Here is a 22,085-nt window from a genome sequence, read left to right on the forward strand (position 1 = left end):
CATCTGATGATCATCAGACAGGCAGGGAGTCGAACTCCGTTTCATCTGCTCAGACATACGTCTGGGGAGACAAACTCTTTTACATGAAAACATAAAAATGACACCAAAAAGAGATCATCTCCTCTCTTCTCACCTGAGCAGTGACAGAACACACGGCTCATTAGCATCCTCCTAAAATACCGCTTTATTTTTAGGTCTGCTCGTCTCTTTGTGAAGCGCTTTACAACTCGGCTTCAGATCTGACTGCGTCTCCGGCTCAGACATCGCAACATGAAATCCATGTAAAATGATGAGGGCGATCAATATCCTCCAAAGAGATGCAGACTGGTTCATCAATACACATTAACCAGTGGGACGCCAACAGCTCAGGGTCCAACAAGGAGCTCATTTTACAGACAGGAAGTAGAAGCGCCTAAAAAAAGACCCATTTCATTATCACTGTCAGCTGATAAAAAGTTAAATATAACTGTGAGAGGTGGCTAACTGCTGACACGCTGCTAATGTTACGCAGCTAATCAGAACCGCAAACGTTCAGCACGCTTTGAGCCTTCTGGTGTATTTTGGGAAACTGGATTCATCTCAGATCGAGCTGAAGGCTGACGATGAAATCAGGTAATCTTTGATGCTTTATTAGGATAGCATGGCTTAATGTATTAACACTCTGTTCATGTCATGTGATCTCTGAGGCAGACAGACCGTCCCCAGTCCAGGGCCAGCAGACTACCAGGGGCTGGAGATGGTCGTCACTGACGTTTCTTAGTGATCTCTAGTCGCTGTTTTAAGGGTGTTATTCACATTTTACTGTCAGTTTGTTGTTTGAAGTCCTCTAACGCCGCTCCGGCCGCTAACGCAGAATACATTACCGCTAAAACTGAAACTCCCAAGCTAGCAGAACCAACGAGAAACAGACGACTTTGGGAAGTGTCTTCACAAGAAAGAGACGGTAGATGAACCTACAAAGAACCTTCAAAGAAAAAGAAACCTGCAAAATACCAGCTTTTATGCCGGTTTCATTTTGTTGTATTAAAGGTCGTTCGGTGAGAATAATGTCTGACATTAAACCGGCCCCTGGAGGTAAAAGGGTGAGGGACCGCTGGGGTAGAGAAGAGTTTGAGTCCAGGCTTTGACAAAGCAGTTGCTGGAGGTGTGTTGTACACACCACTGTGACCTGTCAGTGTGTGCACCCCACGAGGACTACCTACACACAGTGTAGGGCATCCTGGTAGGGAAACGCCGCCAAAGTTTACCTCCTGATAGAGATGATGATGATGAAGGCCCTACAGCACTCTACCAACAACCTACCCATGGATCTACCCATGCCTACCTAGGTCTGTTTATTTATGCCTTTTTATTCCAATGCCCATTTATGCCTTTCTATTTATATATTCTTGATGGGTTATTTATTACTCTTTCTATTTGGTCTTGGTACTACTTTGTACGTGCATTTTCTGTGTTTTTGTGTACTCACTGCGCTGTGTGTAGTGCCTGACGGAACCTCCTTAAGGGATCAGTAAAGTTCTTTTCTACTCTCTCCTCTACCTGGTTTTGTTAACCAGTAAATTTGTAAATTTAAGCATCATTATGGGTCATTTTCTCCAAATTCAGGATCTTGTGAGTTATTGGAAAATGTTTTCATCCTTTGCAGAGGCAAACCTTCAGTTGTCTCTGCCTCACATGTCCTGCCATATTTTTTTGTAACTCATCTGATATACAGGAATCAGTGGACATGGATGGAAGCAAAAAGTGTGTTATTAAAAGTAAATACCATCATCAACTGAATGCTAACTGCTAGCTTTCTGTTCCCCATAGGAACGGATGGTGTTTCTTTGCCGCTAACATTAGCCAGCGGTTAGCCACCAGGATTGAGTTGTAAAGAATGAAAATACAGTATTTGCTGCACTATAAGACACATCTGATTATAAGGCAAACTGTCAATGAATGGCCTATTCTAAAAAATAAATAAATTAAAAAATAATAATTAAATTAAATTAAAAATAATAATAAAAGAATAAAAAATATTTAAAAAATTACATACAAGGCGCACTGGATTATAAAGTGCATCTGTTTATAAGACACATCTGATTATAAAGCGCACCTTCAATGAATGGCCGATCTTAAAACTGTTTTCATATATAAGGCGCACTGGATTACAAGGCGCACACTCTTTTTGCTCTGGTGGGGGCTCACCGGCTCCCAGCCTGTGGAGCCGTTCTAGAGGGAAACTGTGGGTTGGTGTGCATTACAGCAGCTACAGGGTTTTATTGATACCATCCACTGCTATTACAGTCACACACTCTGCACACAGTAAATGAACGGCTGGCGCTGACACAGCGTTATCAGCCGACACACATTCAACCAGCGTCGCCCTCCTGCTGCGGGGGGGTGGGGGTAGGCTCCAATCAATTATACAAATTCCTGCATGATCAATTGTCAGGTTTAGTTGCATCTGCTGGAAAATAATGAGAAAAACCTGTCAGATCATCAACATTCATGGAGACGCTGCTGCTCACTCACATTAAAAATAACTAATAAAATAAGTGGTATTGAAGAATTGCAATTACAATTTATTCTACTGTAAAATCACAGAATGAAAGTCACCCAGTGTCCCGGTGAATCATGGGAAATATAGGAGCCAGCAGGTTTGGAGCAGAACCCAAAACAGAGAGGATGATGGTGATGAAGGTCGCAGTTTGACTCAAAACAAAACCACAGACAGCTAGCAGGATCACGCTGGTAATCTATAACCGACGATCAATGTTTGCCCTCAATCTGCAGGTTTCAGGGCTTTTTGCCCCTCTCCCCCTTTGTTTGCAGTGGAAATAAAATTACAGTTTCTTCATTAAAGTGAGTAATTTCTTGTGTAGAGGACACGACTACAGCCCCCTGATTACTAAATGGAACAGAGCGATGATCTATGGACCCATTAGGGGAACGGGCTGGAACTAATTTCAATCATGAAATGGACCACTGGACACACACACACACACACACACACACTCACACACACAGGATCAAAAGATGAGAGAGTGAGAAACAGCAAACATGTCGGCCATTTTCTGGCTCCCCGCGACGCTCCGACCACGACAGAGTGTGTGTTTAACCAGAAACTCTGTTTGCATGAATTTTCATGACTTCCTGGCTCACACACACCTTCTGATTGTGTGTGTTTCTCTGTGCAGCACCACAGCAGAGCTTCACTGATCTGGATCTGTGATATTTGAGGCCATTCATGTTGTGTGTTCTCATCCCTGACAACAAGACCAATGAAATGATTCGCAAAACTTTTTCACCTTATAATCCAGTGCTCCCTATTCTAGTGAACACAGTTTTAAAATAGGCCATTCACTGAATGGTTTTATAATCCAGTACACCTTATTCAAGCAAACCTTGGTTTTCGAACGATTTGGACATTGAACAAATCGGAAGTTGACCAAAAAATTTGGAATTTTTTTGTCTTAGAAGTCGAACAAAATTTGGAAGTCGAACGCAAAACGAACGCAGTAACATCCCTCCTCCTCCTCCTCCTCTCCAACATTCACGTATGCCAACGGCTCACCACCACAAAGGTAAAAATTCTTATCGTTATTGTTCTTCTGCTTTAACTGTGATGTGCTTTTTATTTTGGTTTACTGTATTCAATCATTTTTCACTTAATTTGCGTTCCGTTGCCTCTGGTACGAGTTACGGTAAACTTCTGTCCAGAGGACGACGGTAACTCGTACCTTAGGCTAACCTGAATACGTCCATGTCTTTTCTTTCCTTCTTTCTTTCTCTTTTTTTCTTCTTCATTCTTTTACATTTCTTTGATATGTTTCATTACTATACAATTTGATATATGAATGACATTATGAAATAACATATTATGTTGAAAAAAGGTAGTTTTCTAGCATCTTGGAACGGATTAAGACCATTTACATTATTTGTAATGGGAAAAATGTATTTGGAATTCGAACAAATCACTTCTCGAACGAGGTTTGCCTGTATATAAAAAAGTTTTGGAGCATGCCATTCATTGAAGGTGCAGCCTTATTGTGCGGAAACTGCTGTAGTTGTCGACACACCAGGCCTTAGAATAAACCATCCAGACCTGATAAACCTGAGGCAAAGTGACAAACTGTTCTGTATTCTGAGACGTCATGGATGCCATGTGGTGTTTCTACTCCTGATGTCTTGCGGTGTGTGTTTCACCTTCTATCGGGGACGTCTTGAGGCGTCGGCAGAGGCCTTGCACGTCTCCATACAGGTCCTGGATCTTGTTGACGGCCTCTGCGCTGCGCAGTTCCATCAGGCCCCTCAGCTCCACCAGGGTGACCCCAAAGTCCCCATCGTGGTTGCCCTCCGCAACCGAATTCCCCTGAGGGTGGTCAGCCGTGTTGTTGGCCATGTTGGCGTTCCTCAGGGCGGTGTCGATGCGGCGGTCGTTGTCGTTGCTCTGCGGGTCCTTTAATCTCTTCTAAATGTCAGACTGGTCTGGTCTTCGCGGAGACGGTGGGTAGCGCAGCTCACAGGATGCAAGTGAAGGAGATGAATTCAAAGGTTAAGTCCTGGCCTGGCTGTGCATGCTCCTCTCGGGTTACCATGGAAACAGAGGAGTAAACATGCTCTTGTTGCTGCAGAGGAAGCAAAAACAGGAAAACAGAAATTAGAAGTCAGATCCAGACAGGAAGCCGTGAGAACGCACAGCAGTTAAACACATTAGCAGCAGACAGAGCGATTTAGGACGGTTTGATTTTAAATTAATAGCACAGAAGCTAATTGGGCCAAATCCAGCAGGACGTCTTAACTCAGATCACAGAGAGGAGGTGGCTCAGTCCCTGACATGTAAACTAATTATTTGTGCTCCTCTTGAAACACGTCAACTAGAGTACATGTCCAGAAATCAGGATCAACCCTCCTGAGAGGCGCCGACACAGAATTCTGTTATCACCACTGGAGAAAGGAGATAAAACACATTTACAATTCAGGTACAAGACAGGAACAAATTCATTATTGGTAGAAAATGAAACTGAGATGACTGGAATGCAGAAGTTATATTGATTGTAAATCAGAAAATATATTAAAATGTCACAAATAAAGCCAGAAAACAATGAACACTCTGCAGCTCCAAGAACCAGTCGACACAAGATACACAAATGAAATGGACAACTCCACTGGGTTACAATGTGTGTGTGTGTGTGTGTGTGTGTGTGTGTGTGTGTGTGTGTGTGGCCAAAGTGTGGCATTCCAACCCATCAACACAGATTATGTAAGTGCACATCAAAGGCTGCCCTCCATTTCACAATTTCGTCTTCAGTCATGGACATACACGCATATGCGCACGCACGCACGCACACACACACACACACACACACACACACACACACACACACACACACACACACACACACACACACACACACACACACACTTCTTAGTAGTACTGGTATTAGTGGAGTCAGTATTCTCCTGAGTGGTGGTTGAAGAACGAGTGACGAGCCAACAAACGTCAGCGGTTGTCAAACCGGGGAGCGTTCCATTTCTATAATTAATATGTAACACATGGCTGAAACTAATGGCCTTAATGACTTTAATTTCAATGGGTTTTTCTTCATTCAGGCATAACAGGAAGTCGTTTCATTTGAGTGGCGTTGGTCCACTGAGGGCGTGGCTACACTGCCCCGACACCAGAGGAACACTTTGGCTCCTTGGAGAGACGTTTCTTCTCTTTGTGGGGCATTCAGGGGCATCTTTGTGAAACACATCTGTACAACTCATCAAGTGTATGAAACAGGAGGTAATTGTACATAAAGTCACACATGGATGTTCATTAGAGCCATTGTGAAGCTGTCATGGAAGAGGTTAGCTTTAGCTTTAGCTTTCTCAGAGTCCGTTCTATGAAAGCCTTGTCAGAGTCATAGACATCGAGTTATGTCCAAAACTACTTGGTTTGAGTCATAGGCACCAATTTACGTTAGATAAAGACTACTTAGCTTAGGTTAACTCTAACCTAACCTACTACTTAGGTTAGGTTAACTCTAACCTAACCTACTACTAAGGTTAAGTTAACTCTAACCTAATCTACTACTAAGGTTAAGTTAACTCTAACCTAACCTACTGCTTAGGTTAGGTTAACTCTAACCTAACCTACTGCTTAGGTTAGGTTAACTCTAACCTAACCTACTACTTAGGTTAGGTTAACTCTAACCTAACCTGCTACTTAGGTTAGGTTAAGTCTAACCTAACCTACTACTTAGGTTAGGTTAACTCTAACCTAACCTACTACTTAGGTTAGGTTATCTCTAACCTAACCTACTACTTAGGTTAGGTTAACTCTAACCTAACCTACTACTTAGGTTAGGTTATCTCTAACCTAACCTACTACTTAGGTTAGGTTAACTCTAACCTAACCTACTACTTAGGTTAATTACTTAGATCTAGAGTTCGGCCCGAACGTTATTCGATTAACTTAAGGTAATGAATCTACATTATTAGATTTAAACAACAAAATTCCTGAACTTTAGGGGAATATCAAAATGACACTTTGAAAACATTCCTCTTCTGGAAGAATGCACTGAATGAAGAACATATTGAATAAAGAACGTACTGAAAGCTAACTTCTATATGTTCTCCTGTCATGGTCCTCCTGGCCTGACTGACAGAGCTTTAGAACACTGACAGAACACCACAGGAGAAACCATGTTGTTCTCCATTTACTGCCATTTCCTGAGACATAAAAGTGGAAATGAAAACACAGCTGTGGCTTACAAAGTTCCATGTTTACATAGAGGTGACTGAAAAGACAAATGTTCACTAAAAGACACACTTTCTTATCAGTCTGTGTGATAACCTTGGACAGTTCTGTCTAAGCAAAAGTTTTCTTGTCATGATTTGAATTAGCATAGATGTATTCCTTCTGCTCCAAGAGTATCATCTGTATCCTGAGCCATAAAGGCAAACAATACTGTCTTTAAATAGAATTATACAGATATAATTTATGATGTTTGTCTTCTTTTAGAGAGTCCTATTAATATATTAAATGTGCTGGTTTCTCTTTGTATGCAGAAAGCAGTGGAACAAATTATTCAGATGACTGGAGAGATGTTAACCCTTGGCTCGTGGTGGAAAGGGGAACACAACATAAATGGAACAGGACGGATGCGTGCTGACCAACACAAACAAAAGAAACAGAACCAAATGAGGACTCAAGTGGAGCTAATAGTTAACCAAGAATAACCAGTAAAATAAAAGATAGTAAAACCCCAAGAACCTGTTCACTACAGTTCCTCAAACCAATGATAAAGACAGGAATGGATCAGGAACCCGATGCCTACCGGGTCTAAACAGGAAGTTAAACTAACGTGAGTTTGCGTTATCAGTGTTAGACCTGTATTTGACTCTCTAAATGCCTGGAGCAGCACATATAAGACTGCTAAACCATATCAAGATAGTTGGATTGGTGGATGGAAGAAAGCAGACACCAACCAGCGAGCCAAATAATGCTGGAACGCCATGTCGTCCACGCCTCCTTCAACCGGAGCCACCCAGGAGATGACACGCTGCAATTTACGTAAGCAAAGTACAAAAAACAGGGTCTCACAATGAGGAGGGAACGGGGGCGCCGCGGTAGAGCGGCAATCAAACGGCTACGGGCCGACAAACAGGACCTGAAACAGATAATTCTGTTCGATAAAAACAAGGCGGGTTCCTGAAATTGCCCCACAAGTCTGTTTTCACGTGTGGGCCAAACGATGGCCCGGTGTGGGGCCAACATTTAGAGGTATTGTTACCATCATATCAAACCTGGCTGCATAGATGTGTGTAGATGAAACATCTCAGGCATCACGTATCGCCTCTGGAGGTGTTTGTGTGTATTCTTGTCATACAATAACTGCTGTATCACCGTGTTGAGGAAACCGTTAACACTACAGACTGTGTGAGACTGGATCTATAGCAAAGAGGTGTAGGTGGGATTGTGTGTTTAACACATCATCAGAATTCACACCCAATCCAACAATGTCACACCTTCCTGTAGGGGCGGGCACTGGTGTGGCAACGACTTCCTGTGCTTCAGAATGTGATCGAAGAGGAACCATCAGATCACGACAACGTTGGTTCTCTAACGGCCTTTAGCCGTGGGTGTTGGCCTCGTAATGGGCGGACTGGGCCAGACGGAATTCAATCCACAAACAAACTGAGTCTGAATGAATCAGTTCAAGTCAGTTCAAGTCTTTGACATGAAACAAATGTCCAACTCTAATTTCTGTATTTAAAGCATGTTGAAACTCCCTTAATTTGTAATCTAATCAAAGGTTCACCTGTCCTGGTTTCATATGTTCTGGGGGGGGGGGGGGGTAACAGGGGTTGTGTAACACTGAGACTTCACGGGGAGACTTCAGGCACCAATAACATCTTATTTTTTCTTCTTCTGTCCTTGTGCAGCTGTGGCAGATTCATTTCCTCTCTGGCAGTCCAATAAGGGATTATCTTATCCTCCGTTTGCAGCCTGAATGTGCGATACACCCCTCCCTACAGAACCAGACCAACAGCTGGACGCACCGACTTTACAAATGTGACCCTTCATACTTCATTAATTACACCTCCATTCCTGCTGCAGCACAAAGGTGAACATTCCATCTTCAGACGTTTACGGCCCTCGCTGATACAGATATCAACACACCTTTTCTTTGCCTGCTGTTGACTGAACATGAGACTGCCGTTACTTCTACAAGTCAGCGTCTGAGTAACATGGACTAATGTGTGCACGAAACGCTGAAAACACACTCACACCTCGCTGGCGCTGCCAAAGTTACCTGGAAGTTGGCCAGTAACACCGCATTAGATATTTATTCAGAGGTGGGAATAACAAATGATGTGAGCTTGAGAGATGGGGGAGGAAAAAATATGTACCGACACAAATGTTATGAAAACTGATCATCATGTCTTGCTGTTTTAATTTGAAGGATTCTACGTCCTCAGAGGCCCGTCTGTCGCCTGGGTGGGACAAGGTGAACTCTGTAATCATGAGGGGTGATTCCAAGACTGAAGACAGAAAGGAATAAAGATACCAATCAGCCGCTGACAGGACAGCACAGGTAGTCCTCAACTTATGAACATGATTGGTTTGGAAAGGCTATTCGTAAGATGAATTGTTTGTGAATCGTTTTTCATTACATTTCAATCTATAATCACCATCTGAGGTCATTTAAATGTCATTACTACTGTAAATAATAAAGTAATATCATTACTACTGTAAATACTAAAGTAATGTCGTTACTATTGTATATACTAAAATAATATCATTACTACTGTAAATACTAAAGTAATGTCATTACTACCCTGAATACTAAAATAATGTCATTACTACTCTAAATACTAAAGTTCTATTCCCTCAGACTGACCAGAAACACTAACAGGACATTAAAACATCCCATAATAATAAAATCCTGTAGTACTGTAATGTAACTTTAACATCTCTACCTCTGCTGAATGTATTTTCTCCTGGGGGGTCTAGAGGCTAAACCCAGCTTTAATCCACTGAGGTGAATGACGTGCTGATGTCACTTCCTGCTCATCAAAAGTCAGACACGCCCCTTTATGTTTGATGTCTGTTTGATTTCATGAAGTTTCTCAGTTAATCCACCAACAGTTAACATCAACTAGTAAAACATTCAGAATTCAGCGTTAGCCTCAGTTAATGCTTCCAGCAGAAACCTGACCAGCCAACATTGGTTCCTACATCATTTAGTTCCTACAGGAGGACAACATTGGTTCCTACATCATTTAGTTCCTACAGGAGGACAACATTGGTTCCTACATCATTTAGTTCCTACTGGAGGACAACATTGGTTCCTACATCATTTAGTTCCTACAGGAGGACAACATTGGTTCCTACATCATTTAGTTCCTACAGGAGGACAACATTGGTTCCTACATCATTTAGTTCCTACAGGAGGACAACATTGGTTCCTACATCATTTAGTTCCTACAGGAGGACAACATTGGTTCCTACATCATTTAGTTCCTACAGGAGGACAACATTGGTTCCTACATCATTTAGTTCCTACAGGAGGACAACATTGGTTCCTACGTCATTTAGTTCCTACAGGAGGACAACATTGGTTCCTACGTCATTTAGTTCCTACAGGAGGACAACATTGGTTCCTACATCATTTAGTTCCTACTGGAGGACAACATTGGTTCCTACATCATTTAGTTCCTACAGGAGGACAACATTGGTTCCTACATCATTTAGTTCCTACAGGAGGACAACATTGGTTCCTACATCATTTAGTTCCTACTGGAGGACAACACTGGTTCCTACATCATTTAGTTCCTACTGGAGGACAACATTGGTTCCTACATCATTTAGTTCCTACAGGAGGACAACATTGGTTCCTACATCATTTAGTTCCTACAGGAGGACAACATTGGTTCCTACATCATTTAGTTCCTACAGGAGGACAACATTGGTTCCTACATCATTTAGTTCCTACTGGAGGACAACATTGGTTCCTACATCATTTAGTTCCTACAGGAGGACAACATTGGTTCCTACATCATTTAGTTCCTACTGGAGGACAACATTGGTTCCTACATCATTTAGTTCCTACAGTGCAGAAATGCATTGTGGGTTCGTTTCCAGCTCAGACGTTTACAGCGATTTGGAGAAAAGAAGGACGAAACGCTGCAGATGACCCAGGAAAGACCAAAAGACCACAGGAAGTGACATCAGAGCAAACTGTTCACTGAGTCTGAGATCTGATGAGTCATGTTAACATGACTTGAAATCTGAGTCTATGATGTTAAACTGCTCGATGGAAGTTGTGGCAGAAAGGAGAACTACAACAGTTGTTCACGGTTGTTCACAAGTGGGATGTTCTTATTTTGAGGACTACCTGCAGGAACCTCCTCCTCCCCGTGGATCTAAAGAAAATGCAGTGAATTAATTTAAGGTGGAATGACCTCAGCACTCAGTCTAGACACGATGGATTGACTTTTTTCTTCGTGAAGGTTTTGTGTTTGAGCTTTATTAATAATGTCAGGCACCAGCTGATCAAATACTCACCGCGTCAGCGCCACGATTGTTTGTGCCCCACCCAGTGTTCCGTCTGAGCTGCGCTCGTGCACACTGCTCCTACAGTCTCAGTGCACAAGAAAATATATGTAGCGCACAAAATAAAATTAGATACAACGTATTAAATAATATCTAATATTATCTTAATCTAATTAATTAGACCAATACTATTGGTAGAAGTGGTAGGAATGCAATTCTTTTAAGATGGAATGGTTATTATTTAGGGATATTAATTATTAAATGCTATTACTACTCAATAATTTATGGTTAGTAGAAATGCTAATAAAAAAAGAGTAATTAGATGTTTTACAGACCCAGAACTCTCCTCATGGCCAAAGCAGGACCCTCACGTATAACACGCTACACGTCTCATGGAGAACTAGACTGTTGTCTTTTTCATTTCAAGTGGGAAAAATAACTTTCATTGAACTAATCTAGTGAAAATTGCTGCTGTAAGTTGATTCTTTTAATAAGCCAGCCCACAGCTAGCACACAGCTAGCACACAGCTAGCACACAGCTAGCACACAGCTAGCACACAGCTAGCGATCATCAGAATGGTCAATCTGATTCTGATCAAACGCCTCGCCGTCATTGGTCATTTCTTAACCTCAACATCCAATCACCTGGGGACCGGAGGGTTTCAGGTTCAAAACCCAGCCGTGATTGGGAGTGTGAACTGCTAGTTGCAGAGGTGCCAGTTCACCTCCTGAGGTGCCCTTGAGCAACATGTTGGGCAGGACGCTGGACATCATCTTCATCGTTCACACACACAACCTGAGTCTTACACAAAACACACTGACCCGTTTGTGTTACGAGACATAATCTCCTCTCCCCACTCAGACACACACACACACACACACACACACACACACACACACACACACACACACACACACACACACACACACACACACACACACACACACACAGCTGCATTTATCCTCCTTCCTCTTCTTTGCCTCTGCAGACACACCTGTTCTGAATACTAAACCAGAAGCCTGCACCACCCTCCCACACACACACACACACACACACACACACACACACACACACACACACACACACACACACGGCTGAACAAAATACAACCAATGCAGAGCCTACGTGTGTGTGAGAGAAAGTGTGTGTGTGTGTGTGTGTGTGTGTGTGTGTGTGAGAGAGAGAGAGAGAGAGAGAAAGTGTGTGTGTGTTGCAGCACACTAGAGTAGCAAGACAGTGAGGGAAACAAAGAGGCCAAGAATGCAGGAGACCACACCCATGTCTGCAGTCATGTGACCAAACTGGAAAAAGGAAATCCCCACGCAAGAGAGAGATGAGGCAGAGTCAGACTGCTCACACACACACACACACACACACACACACACACACACACACACACACACACACACACACACACACACACACACACACACACGCACACACTCTCCTTCCTCTCTCTGTCTGAACGCTGCTGTGTTGGTGAAGACCTGGTCCGGTGCCGTCTGAGAGCAGCTGGGCTGAAGCTGAAGCTCCCCACCAGGAAACCGATCACAAACCACTACAACACACACACACACACACACACACACTGGTTACCCAACAACAACACTGAAACCTGTGGGTTCTGTTCCGCATCGGGTCCAAACATCAAGTCGATCCGGGCCCCAGGCGGTCTGGGTTCACGTTGTGTGGATGTGAATGTGAGCGTCTGACTGCAGCAGTCAGTGAACGCACCAGTCTCTCCTCTACTTCTGGAAGAACTGTTGCTTATTTTAACGGTACGTTGAGTGTTGTTAATGTCAACAGCTGATAAACACCATATGTTACCAATAAGGCAAACAGAGCGGTGCTGTCTGCTGTTCCAGTGGTATGGTCTGATGTTGTGGGGCCACACAGGGCGGTACGTAAAAAGACTCAAAGTAAAATCAACCTGCATTAAAATGGAAGATAAGCTGCAGTTAGCATTTAAAGCTACGTACAGATTGAGATGATCGTGGGCGTTCCCGGCTGAGCCCTCCACACGGCCAACAGTCTGGAGGGTTGTGAGTTTAGTGAGGGCCGGAAGGTGCTAACTAGCAGCTAACAGCTAACAGTTTCATGACTCGGTTGTCTCGGTCTGATCTGACCCCAAAAGCATGAGAACACAATTAATCCTGTGAATGTGAACTAAACTAAACACCACTTTCCAAACCCCCCTACATCACACAGAATGAATTATGGGAAATCCAACGGGCCGCTCATACTTGAGGTGTAAATGGAGCATGAAGCCCACACTTGAGAAGTGTCTCTTATCATCTCTTCCAACAACTGATGAAGACTCTCTCATGTGCCTGTTAACATTCCCAGCTCTCAGATGGCACGAGTGGACAGGAAGGCGAGGAAGAGGAGGAGGAGGAGGAGGAGGAGACACGACAGATCACATCTGAAGTGGGACATGGGAGACGGCAGCATGGACATCACATCCGTCATGGTAGAAGGTGTCACGAGGGAGGGCCGTGAACTTCACCTCGTTGGAACAGATCTGCAGCAGCCTGTACAGCCGGCAGGAGGGGGTTTAAACACACATGTAGGGACTTGAACCAATCACAGATATAACGCCATTTAATTCACCACTGCTTCACCACCGGGTAATATAAAAATTAAAGAATTTGATTACTTTGAGTTTGTCGCAACAGTAATGCTTTAATAATTTCTCTAATTAAAATTAAGAGTGCAGCGCGTTCTGCATATCAGCTTATTATTGCTACTAATAAAACCCAATAGACTGTGGATGGAAATGAAACTAATAAACACAAACAGGACTCGCCAACAGCCGCACACGGATGACAGCAAACAACCACGCTAACACTGAGATCATACGAACTCCACGCAGAAGGGAAATGAACCCAGGATGTTCTTGCAGCGGAACAACAGAGCTCCACTGTCCTGCCCCACCAGCATGTACGTAACATTCAGAGTCAAGTCTTCATTTATTCAGCTAAAGCTATAAATTCTTCTGTTTCATTGATCTTTACATCCACAGTGGTTCCCATGCTGCACCGTTCCTACTGAGGACAAACCAAAGAAGATAAAACCAAAGAGGACAAACCAAAGAAGACAAACCAATGAGGACAAACTAAAGAAGATAAAACCAAAGAAGACAAACCAATGAGGACAAACTGACGAGGACAAACCTACGAAGACAAACCAAAGAGTATAAACCAAAGAGGACAGACCAAAAGAAACAAACCAAGAAGGACAAACCAAAGAAGACAAACAAAAGTGGACACATCAGAGCTGAATCATGTTTTTTCACATATTTAGCTGCCACCACCAGGGACAATGAGGGAAACGGGTCTTTCCCACACTCTGGCTGACAAGAATTGTGTTTCGGTTTAATTGTCACGGAAAGGAATTTTTCTAGGACAACAGGCACAGCCCACAGTGGACAAAGATGCTTCTTCTTCTTGGACTGGAAACAGCTGATCAGTCATGTGAGTTTAAAATAAATTAAATAAAGGTCAGAAATCTCCTGAAGTAAAAACAAAAACCTTCTTAATGAAAATGAGTCACTTCTGTTAATCTCTGCTGATGTGATACTTAAACAGAACTCTGACTGAACTCATAAATCAAATGTGTCCCTATTTAAAAAATCTAAAATCATTTTGATCCATTGTAAAAAGGACCCAAACACCGTACATTAAAAATAAAATCAACCAATAGACACGCAGACTTTACTTGTGCATAATTAATTATACTCTATATAAGTTATGTTAACAATAATAAAGTAGGAAAAAAAACACACTATGTCTTTTTACCAAAAAAAAGTGGTCCGGTCTGAGCTCATATCGTATCGAATGAGATCTAGGATCTGTTTCACAAAACAGGTTTAGTTAAACTCCGGGCAAGTTAACCCTGAAATCAGGGAAAACCAGGATTTTCGGTTTCACAAAGGGAGGTAACTTAACCCATAGGCAGAGGTGTCAACCTAGCCTGTTTCACGAAGCTAGGTAAACAGAACCTCTGGGTTTGCTACCATAGTAACAGACTCTCTGGAGCTAACCTGGTCGAGAGCAGGTTTTATTGAAATTTTGAATTCAGGGGTGTTGCGGGATGTTGCAGTCTCTGACTGGATTGGTTCTTGTTAGAATTGTGTTGCACCTGCTAAACTGCTTGTTGTCTTCATACATGTTCCCCATCATGTAGTTGTTAAAGTCAAGGCACAGTTACAGCTGCATGGATGAGTGTACGGCGGCACGCAGAAACAGAACCACCAGATCCAGCATGAAGCGTGTGTCAAAACCTGAGCTCAGCAGCTAATGTTAGCCACAGCACAACACATGATGGTTCCAAACGACATCGCCACGTCTTTGACAACAGAAGTAAACACCGGAGAGATGTCATCAAAGCCGTCGCCATTTGTCTAGCAAAAGATATGATGTGGTAGATCCAACATGGCCACCCCTGGTGACAGGCCTTCTATTTAATTTCTCACTGCTAGTGCTGGAGCATTCCAGTCAGATCCCTCTGTTTAATACGATGATACACAACCACATGACTGAGGAGACAGAAAGAGTGTGTTATTTCATACCACTAGCAAAACACAATACGAGACAACTTGGTGTCAATAGTGTCCATCTGACCTGGTTTGACTTCTTTAGAAATGACTAGACCCTAAAAAGCCCTAACCTCAACCTCATCTCGTCAGCCAGAACTCTTTCTCCAAAACCAGGCCTTTATTAATTCTCCTGTGGATGAATGGAGCCACATTCTCAAATTAAACTGGGATTTCCAACAGGGATGTAGACTGACCCGCAGTGTTTGTTGTGTTGCCTGTGACGAAGGTCTGAGTTGGACTTGAGGAATTTGGTCAAGGGAAATGCTTTTCTGAAGAACAGTCTGAGCAGTGAGGCTGGTTCTCACCTCCACATGTTTCTATAAAGGATTTCTGAAACAAACACTCCACAGGAATCCATCCACGCACCTCTCTGGCTCTGACCTTCAAGGAGAACTCCTCTGAAGTCTATCGGCATCTGTGCGGTGAAAGCTACCCCCAATTAGCTGTGCGAGCTAACAAGCTCCACAGCGCCGTGAAGGGAAGGAGGGGCGTTCCAGCTTTGATACGGCGCAGGTGAACGCTCCCGCAGCCGAGGGGGAAGCAAACTACACCCCCTTGGGCTCCATGGGAACAGCTGCATGACCAGACCAAAAGCCCTCCCCCACAGCTGCCGGGACAAACCAGACCATCACCAAGTTGGTGCACTTCAATATATCATTTGGTTACTTTGTGGAATCTTGCAGATGTTTTTTTCTGTGATTCCAAAAACAGATCACAAACCTACAAACCTAGAGAACGAAACGAGATACAGATACATCTAAAAAAAAATAATACCTGAATACACTGAAAAATAAAAATCATGTTAATGTCATTTGACTCCATTTTACGTCTTTCCGCCATAAATATTCACCACAAATAATTGTAAAATCACTAGCAAACCATTAAAAGCACATGACATCTTGTTGCTGTACAATGAACCAGAACAAAAACATGTGATATAGTTTTATCCTGTAGCAACCCCCGTGACCCACAATGAGGAAGAGGCAGAGGAAGATGTTTTTCCTGTACTACATGAAAAAGTAAACTTTTGTTGTATGTTGAAGAAAGTTTTGAGAAAAGAGCTTCAAGTTGGCACAAATTGACGGATCAATGTCATTGATTTTCAAACGGTTCTTTTATTTGAGCAAACTAGGAACTCTCCCTGCTGCTCAGTGATATTAATTCACCTGCTTAATTTATATTGTTACCATCACATCTGGAGTTATGAGATGTAATGGTTACCTGTTGTTCTTCAACACGTACGTGTCATGTCATGCTTCACAGGAAGTTGTATTACCATAAATGTTATGACAATGACGGCGACCTTATCAAACACCTTCAGAAGCATTGTGGACGGCTTCACTGATTTAGTAAATAAATGCTATTTGATGCCCACATCGTGTTTCAAACAAGAGGAACACAAAGCAACAAAAGACTGGTCGAGGTATAAAATGAATACATGTTGCACCATCACTGTTCCATGTTGTTAACCAACACTGAATGTAGGTCATGATAATGACATAATGACATGAATTCTGTTATTGACTGAGGTGTTCAACGTTTTGAACGTTTTGATAAATTAAGTGAGTGTTGTGCATCGTTTTATAGTAAAGCGAAGCGACTTAAACCATCATTACAGGGTTTAAGTCACATTAAAAAGAGCAGCACATCTTAGAGGTGGTAATTTGTCGAATCGACTGCAGTCAAATTCAAAGAGCCACTATAAAACAAACTTTTATGGATCTGCAACCCCACCAGATTCAATGAAAGCAATCAAAATGTGATGTTCCAAACAGATATATAATATATAATAAGCTACATGTGCACATAATTTGAACATTAGGTTAGCTATCATTTTTCAGATTTTCCAGCAAAGAGCTGAAAGAGGAAATAAAAGAACCAAATTAGAACTGCGTCTTAAATATTGATTTTAGATTCACATGAAAATACAAACGGACTTTTCATTGGATCAAAGCATGGGAACAAAATATAAATGACTTCATGTCACAATAATAATAACTAAAATGTCCACGTTAAGAACATCACAAAGTTCTGTGCGTGCTGACATGGAGAGAGTCTCTTACATTTTGATAACAGTGGCATTGGCATAATGTTGAACAGTATTCACACCAAAAGACACACAATCATGTAGGAAAAGTAAGAAAATACAGTAATGCGAAGGATTTGCATCAACGTGTCAGACGTCCTGCATCTGTAAAGCAACACTAAGGTCGTTCTTATCACCAGAAGTCTTTTGCCAATCAGCTTTGTTTGTTTCACCACGACAGCGTTGACCCATCAACCTCTGGACAGCCCTAAACCACTATGTCCATTGGGTTTTTTTTTATTCCATGACCCCTCAGCCAGTTTTGCCCACCATGGGTCGGGTCCATATCCTGGTCTTTGCCGGGTCGGGCCCCACTGATGGAAGCCCTACCACCAGAGGTTTGACAGCAAGACTCTTTCCAGTGCAGAGCCCCCTGCAGAGCCCCCGTCCTCGTTCGGACTGAGCTAAAGTGAGTCCTGTCCTTCTTCCAGAATGGAGCAACAGATTGACAGAGCAATTCTGGGCATGTCCCACTGGAGGCGTGATATCTCTGAGATGAGATCACGTCATCTGCCCCCTCAAAGACCTAGGGCAGGTGGCCGGGGAGGGGGACGTTTGAACCTCAGGACACGAGGACAGTGTCTTTCCTCAAGGTGTCACTCCGATCAACTAATATTTACTAAGTGGAACGTTACAACAAACCTGTACCCAGCTTATACAATCAGAAACGTCACACACCTCACTGAACGACTGTTTGTTCTCAACTTCATGAACCATGAACCGGTTTAATGTCAGACAATATCTCAATAGACAAATACAACACGACTGTCTTACTTTGTCTTATAAATGATCTATGTCACTTCTCAGCTAGTGCAAAGACCTCGAGTAATGACTTGCAGTGAAAATCAAATGAATGTTTCGGACTAATCTCTGCATTCTGCTTCTTTCCTTCTCATCATGTCATTTTTTCCAGAGTCTCCACCAAGTCCAGCATCATCACCAACCAGCAGCTATTAAATTAGACAAGCAGGCTGACTGCAGCAGAGCCAAACCCACGATGGACGCCGCTTTTTCCTCAACTTGATGGACATGAATGTTTCATCAGCAGTCTGCTGCTGTTAGACAGATACCCGCTTCAGACCAGAGCGTGTTCATACTGCTGCCTGCCAGTCTTTGTTGGCGAGGTTAGCTCGTCATTCAAGGTCATCAGAGAGGAAGTGCCCCATCTCTGGGTGGAAACGTATCCCATTAAAATAACCATTAACCAGGGGATATTTCACAGGTGACATCACTGGAACCAAATAAGTGGAGGGTTTTCTTCCTCTGTAGAACATCATGATGAGTGTGAAGACAAGTTGACTGAAACATAATGAAATAAACTAAGACTACTTTATTTTAAGGTCTGTTAAGTCACAAAAGTGGTGTCTCATCCGGGGTGTACCCCATCTTTTGCCTGCAGCCAGCAGACCATATTGCGGTTGCCTCGTCTCCAAGAAAATGGATGGATGAAATGGATGGATGGAAGCCATGAAAGTTGTTTGTAAAATAATTGGTAATGGTTTGTTCAACATGTAGGACGTAAAACATATTCCAACATGTATATAGATTTACATTCTGGTTTAGGAGGAGAAAGTTCCAGCTGTCAGTCAAACACCAGTATAAACAGATTAGATTTCAGACCCTTGAGATGAAGGCAGTACTGTGGTAAAAATGTAAATTTATATTGAGCTTAAAAAAATCTAATTTAAGAAAATTCTCTGAGGCGTTCATGCAACCACTGTAAATAACAAAATCATCTTTTGGAATTTAACACAGCCAATCACATTCTCATCAATAAAGCTGGAGTAGAGTAGGTTAACAAGTTAATACAGATGTCTGAACTTAAACAGTAATGCTAGCAGCTTCATCTCATAAGAACAAAGACAACACATCCAACAGTAAAATACTTTCTCATTTCCAAGCAAAAAAACTGTTTTCAAAGTGGCAGCTTGCATTTCTTCATTGTATACCAAGTCCTGAGCGCAGCGTAAGTAGGTACACACGGTCACCGTACCCAAACGGGAGGCTGACAAAAAGACGAGCTAACAACACAAAATCACCAGCCTCACAGAAAAGCACAACACTCAGAAACACAGCAGTCAAACAGATAAAAAGACCCAACAGAAACTACATGGTGCAGTTCTGAACACATTCAGCGTGAAGGAAGTGAACTGTATGAAGAACATACAGGTATGTACAGGTAGGTCCACATACATTCAGACACAGACTCCGACTGTGAAGACTCAGGGTCTTCACATCAAGAGTCGAGGAGCAGGTTAAGAATGACATCCCTTTAATATGTAGGAAAAGAAGTGGGATATTCTGCACCAGAACTTGACCCGATCGAGCGTGTATTTCACCTGCTGAAGAGGAAACTGAAGGCAAACAACAACACCTGGAGATGCTGCAGTAAAATCCTGGAAAGGCATTGAAACAAAAGGAAACCCATGATCTGATGGTCCACAGCTCCAGACTTCAGGACTCCATCGCCTAGCAAAGGATTTTCAGCAAACTATTAAAATCTAACATTTTATTTATGGGAATCTGAACTTGTCTGATTACTTCTGCACTGATGAAATGAGGAGACTTTGTGTAAAAATGGTGGACAGGAGTCTGGAATTCAAACACAGGTCATGTGTTCCAATCCTAATCCAGTGTGATGGATTAGCTGGATTTTCCTTGAATTCCAATAATATGATCAGGCTGATCAAACTGCCGATTGCCTTATCAATACATGACTGATCGAGTCTTTCAGTTCAGACTGGTGAGCCGACTGCGACACGTGGAGCTACAGGTGACCAGGAACTACAATCAATGAATTCAGCCAATGAAACGCCTCTGTTCCCTTGACAGACATTCGATACTGAACGTCTGATGAGACGAGTCCGTCAGCCGTTCACACAGCAGGGACATTCAATGGCAGCTTTGTTGTCTACAAGTAGCACCCCCCCACCCTCCCCCCTACGGAAAGATCTTCCCCAATGACACTTGCCGTCTCCATTTAGCCCAGCTTGATGATGACTCAGTGAAGCCCCTGAACAGACGTGATGCTGATCTGCATGCAGCACAGAACGCACGCTGGACTCAAACGGCGACGCCGGAGTTCAAGGTCAGCGCCTCCTGAGCATCAGCAGCGCCAGCGGAGCATTTCACCGGTCCTGATGCTGGTGTTTCTGGAGTCTCAGGATCACGTTCACCCAGGCACCCACCAGCCCTTCCCAACCCCTCAGCGGCGACGCAGCACATTATTCAGCCTCACACGGCAGCTAGGAGACAATCAGGTGACTGGGAGCAGAATGGAAGCACAGATCTGGAAACCAGCAACAACAACTGGGCCGTTTGGTTTCCATGACGAGCGGCGGCTCGGCTGACGGAGTCTGAAACAGAGGCTGCCATTCATGTCGGCGCTGAGAGGGGTGTGTCCGCGAGTCGGCGCTTCAAGGTCACGCCAGGCATTCACTGATAGCAGCGTTACACAGATTATTAACTCCTGCAGTGCCAGACGTTTTGAGAGAACCTCCATCCTTCATTATGTTCTCTAAAGATCGCCACAGTCTTCACTCAGAGCGACACCGTCTTCGCTCGTGGGTGACCTCTGACATACACAAACTTTGTCGCATCATCGGCGGTCACAACTTCTCCGTCTACCTCTGATTCTCCATCCTGTGTTGGTTAACTGGATCAGTCGTCATGACGATAAAGTCCTTGATTAGAAGCTTGATTTTCATTAACAAACTCCACCAGTCTGTCCCCCAGTCCACAGAACTGACGTCTTTAGATGTCAATGGCAGCCAGTGAGTTAATACCATTACATTGATTAACTGGTAAAAATGAATTTGATGTCATCATAAAAACAGATATAAAATGTCTTTGTTGTAGTATCTGGTAGATTTAGTCTTTTTTCTGCACCTTTTGTAATCAGACCATTTTAAAATATTCTCATTCACTTTGACAGTACTTTATTTTCTCCGTCTGATCAGCCTCAATGATGCCAGAAATTGTTTTTGAAAAAAATCTCGTTTAAACTGTAAATATTTTTTTAACAATTTACGGCACCATTTGATTTAAAAACTAAAATTAAAATCAATAAGTAATACAAAATTCAAATTGAAATTCAGAACGCCATTCAGGACCCTTTTGTCAGATGTTCACCATTATGTGTATAAATGACCTCAGAACAAAAGCTGAGAAATCACCATGACGACATTTGTCTCTACTTGGAGATTTGCTGACAGAGGTCTACCAAAAGAACCCAACACTAACAATGTGGCTAGGCTAACCTTAGCTAACAGTGGCAGAGCTGAAACGTCACGATGCGAACCTGACTCCAACGGGACGCGAGTGGCGCTTGGCTTTTATATCACAGAGGAAGAAACTGGCGCGACTTTGG

At 42.9% G+C, this 22,085-nt stretch overlaps 1 protein-coding gene and 1 long non-coding RNA gene across 7 annotated transcripts in view; one reads left to right on the forward strand and one right to left on the reverse strand.

Moving 5' to 3' along the window:
* The window catches only part of LOC137595230 (plasma membrane calcium-transporting ATPase 1-like), a 74,857-nt gene that overhangs the window by 44,224 nt on the left and 8,548 nt on the right, over positions 1–22,085 (reverse strand). For all 3 annotated transcript variants that reach the window (XM_068315179.1, XM_068315177.1, XM_068315178.1), the window contains exon 2: positions 4,189–4,610. In XM_068315179.1, coding sequence (XP_068171280.1) covers positions 4,189–4,384 — 196 coding nt within the window. In that variant the 5' untranslated portion in view covers positions 4,385–4,610. The remainder of the gene's footprint in view (positions 1–4,188; positions 4,611–22,085) is intronic.
* LOC137595232 (uncharacterized) lies at positions 487–19,016 on the forward strand. 4 transcript variants are annotated; one of them, XR_011035399.1, is made up of 9 exons: positions 487–612; positions 5,596–5,773; positions 7,042–7,546; positions 8,012–8,194; positions 8,419–8,600; positions 8,940–9,071; positions 13,380–13,973; positions 14,056–14,506; positions 18,630–19,016. It is a non-coding gene; the product is annotated as an uncharacterized lncRNA (long non-coding RNA). The 4 variants fall into 4 exon arrangements; XR_011035400.1 differs by lacking the exon at positions 487–612 and adding an exon at positions 2,354–3,566; XR_011035398.1 differs by lacking the exon at positions 487–612 and having other exon boundaries at positions 5,260–5,773.

Source organism: Antennarius striatus, chromosome 5 (genome assembly GCF_040054535.1).
Source record: "Antennarius striatus isolate MH-2024 chromosome 5, ASM4005453v1, whole genome shotgun sequence".
NCBI classification, from domain to species: Eukaryota; Metazoa; Chordata; class Actinopteri; order Lophiiformes; family Antennariidae; genus Antennarius; species Antennarius striatus.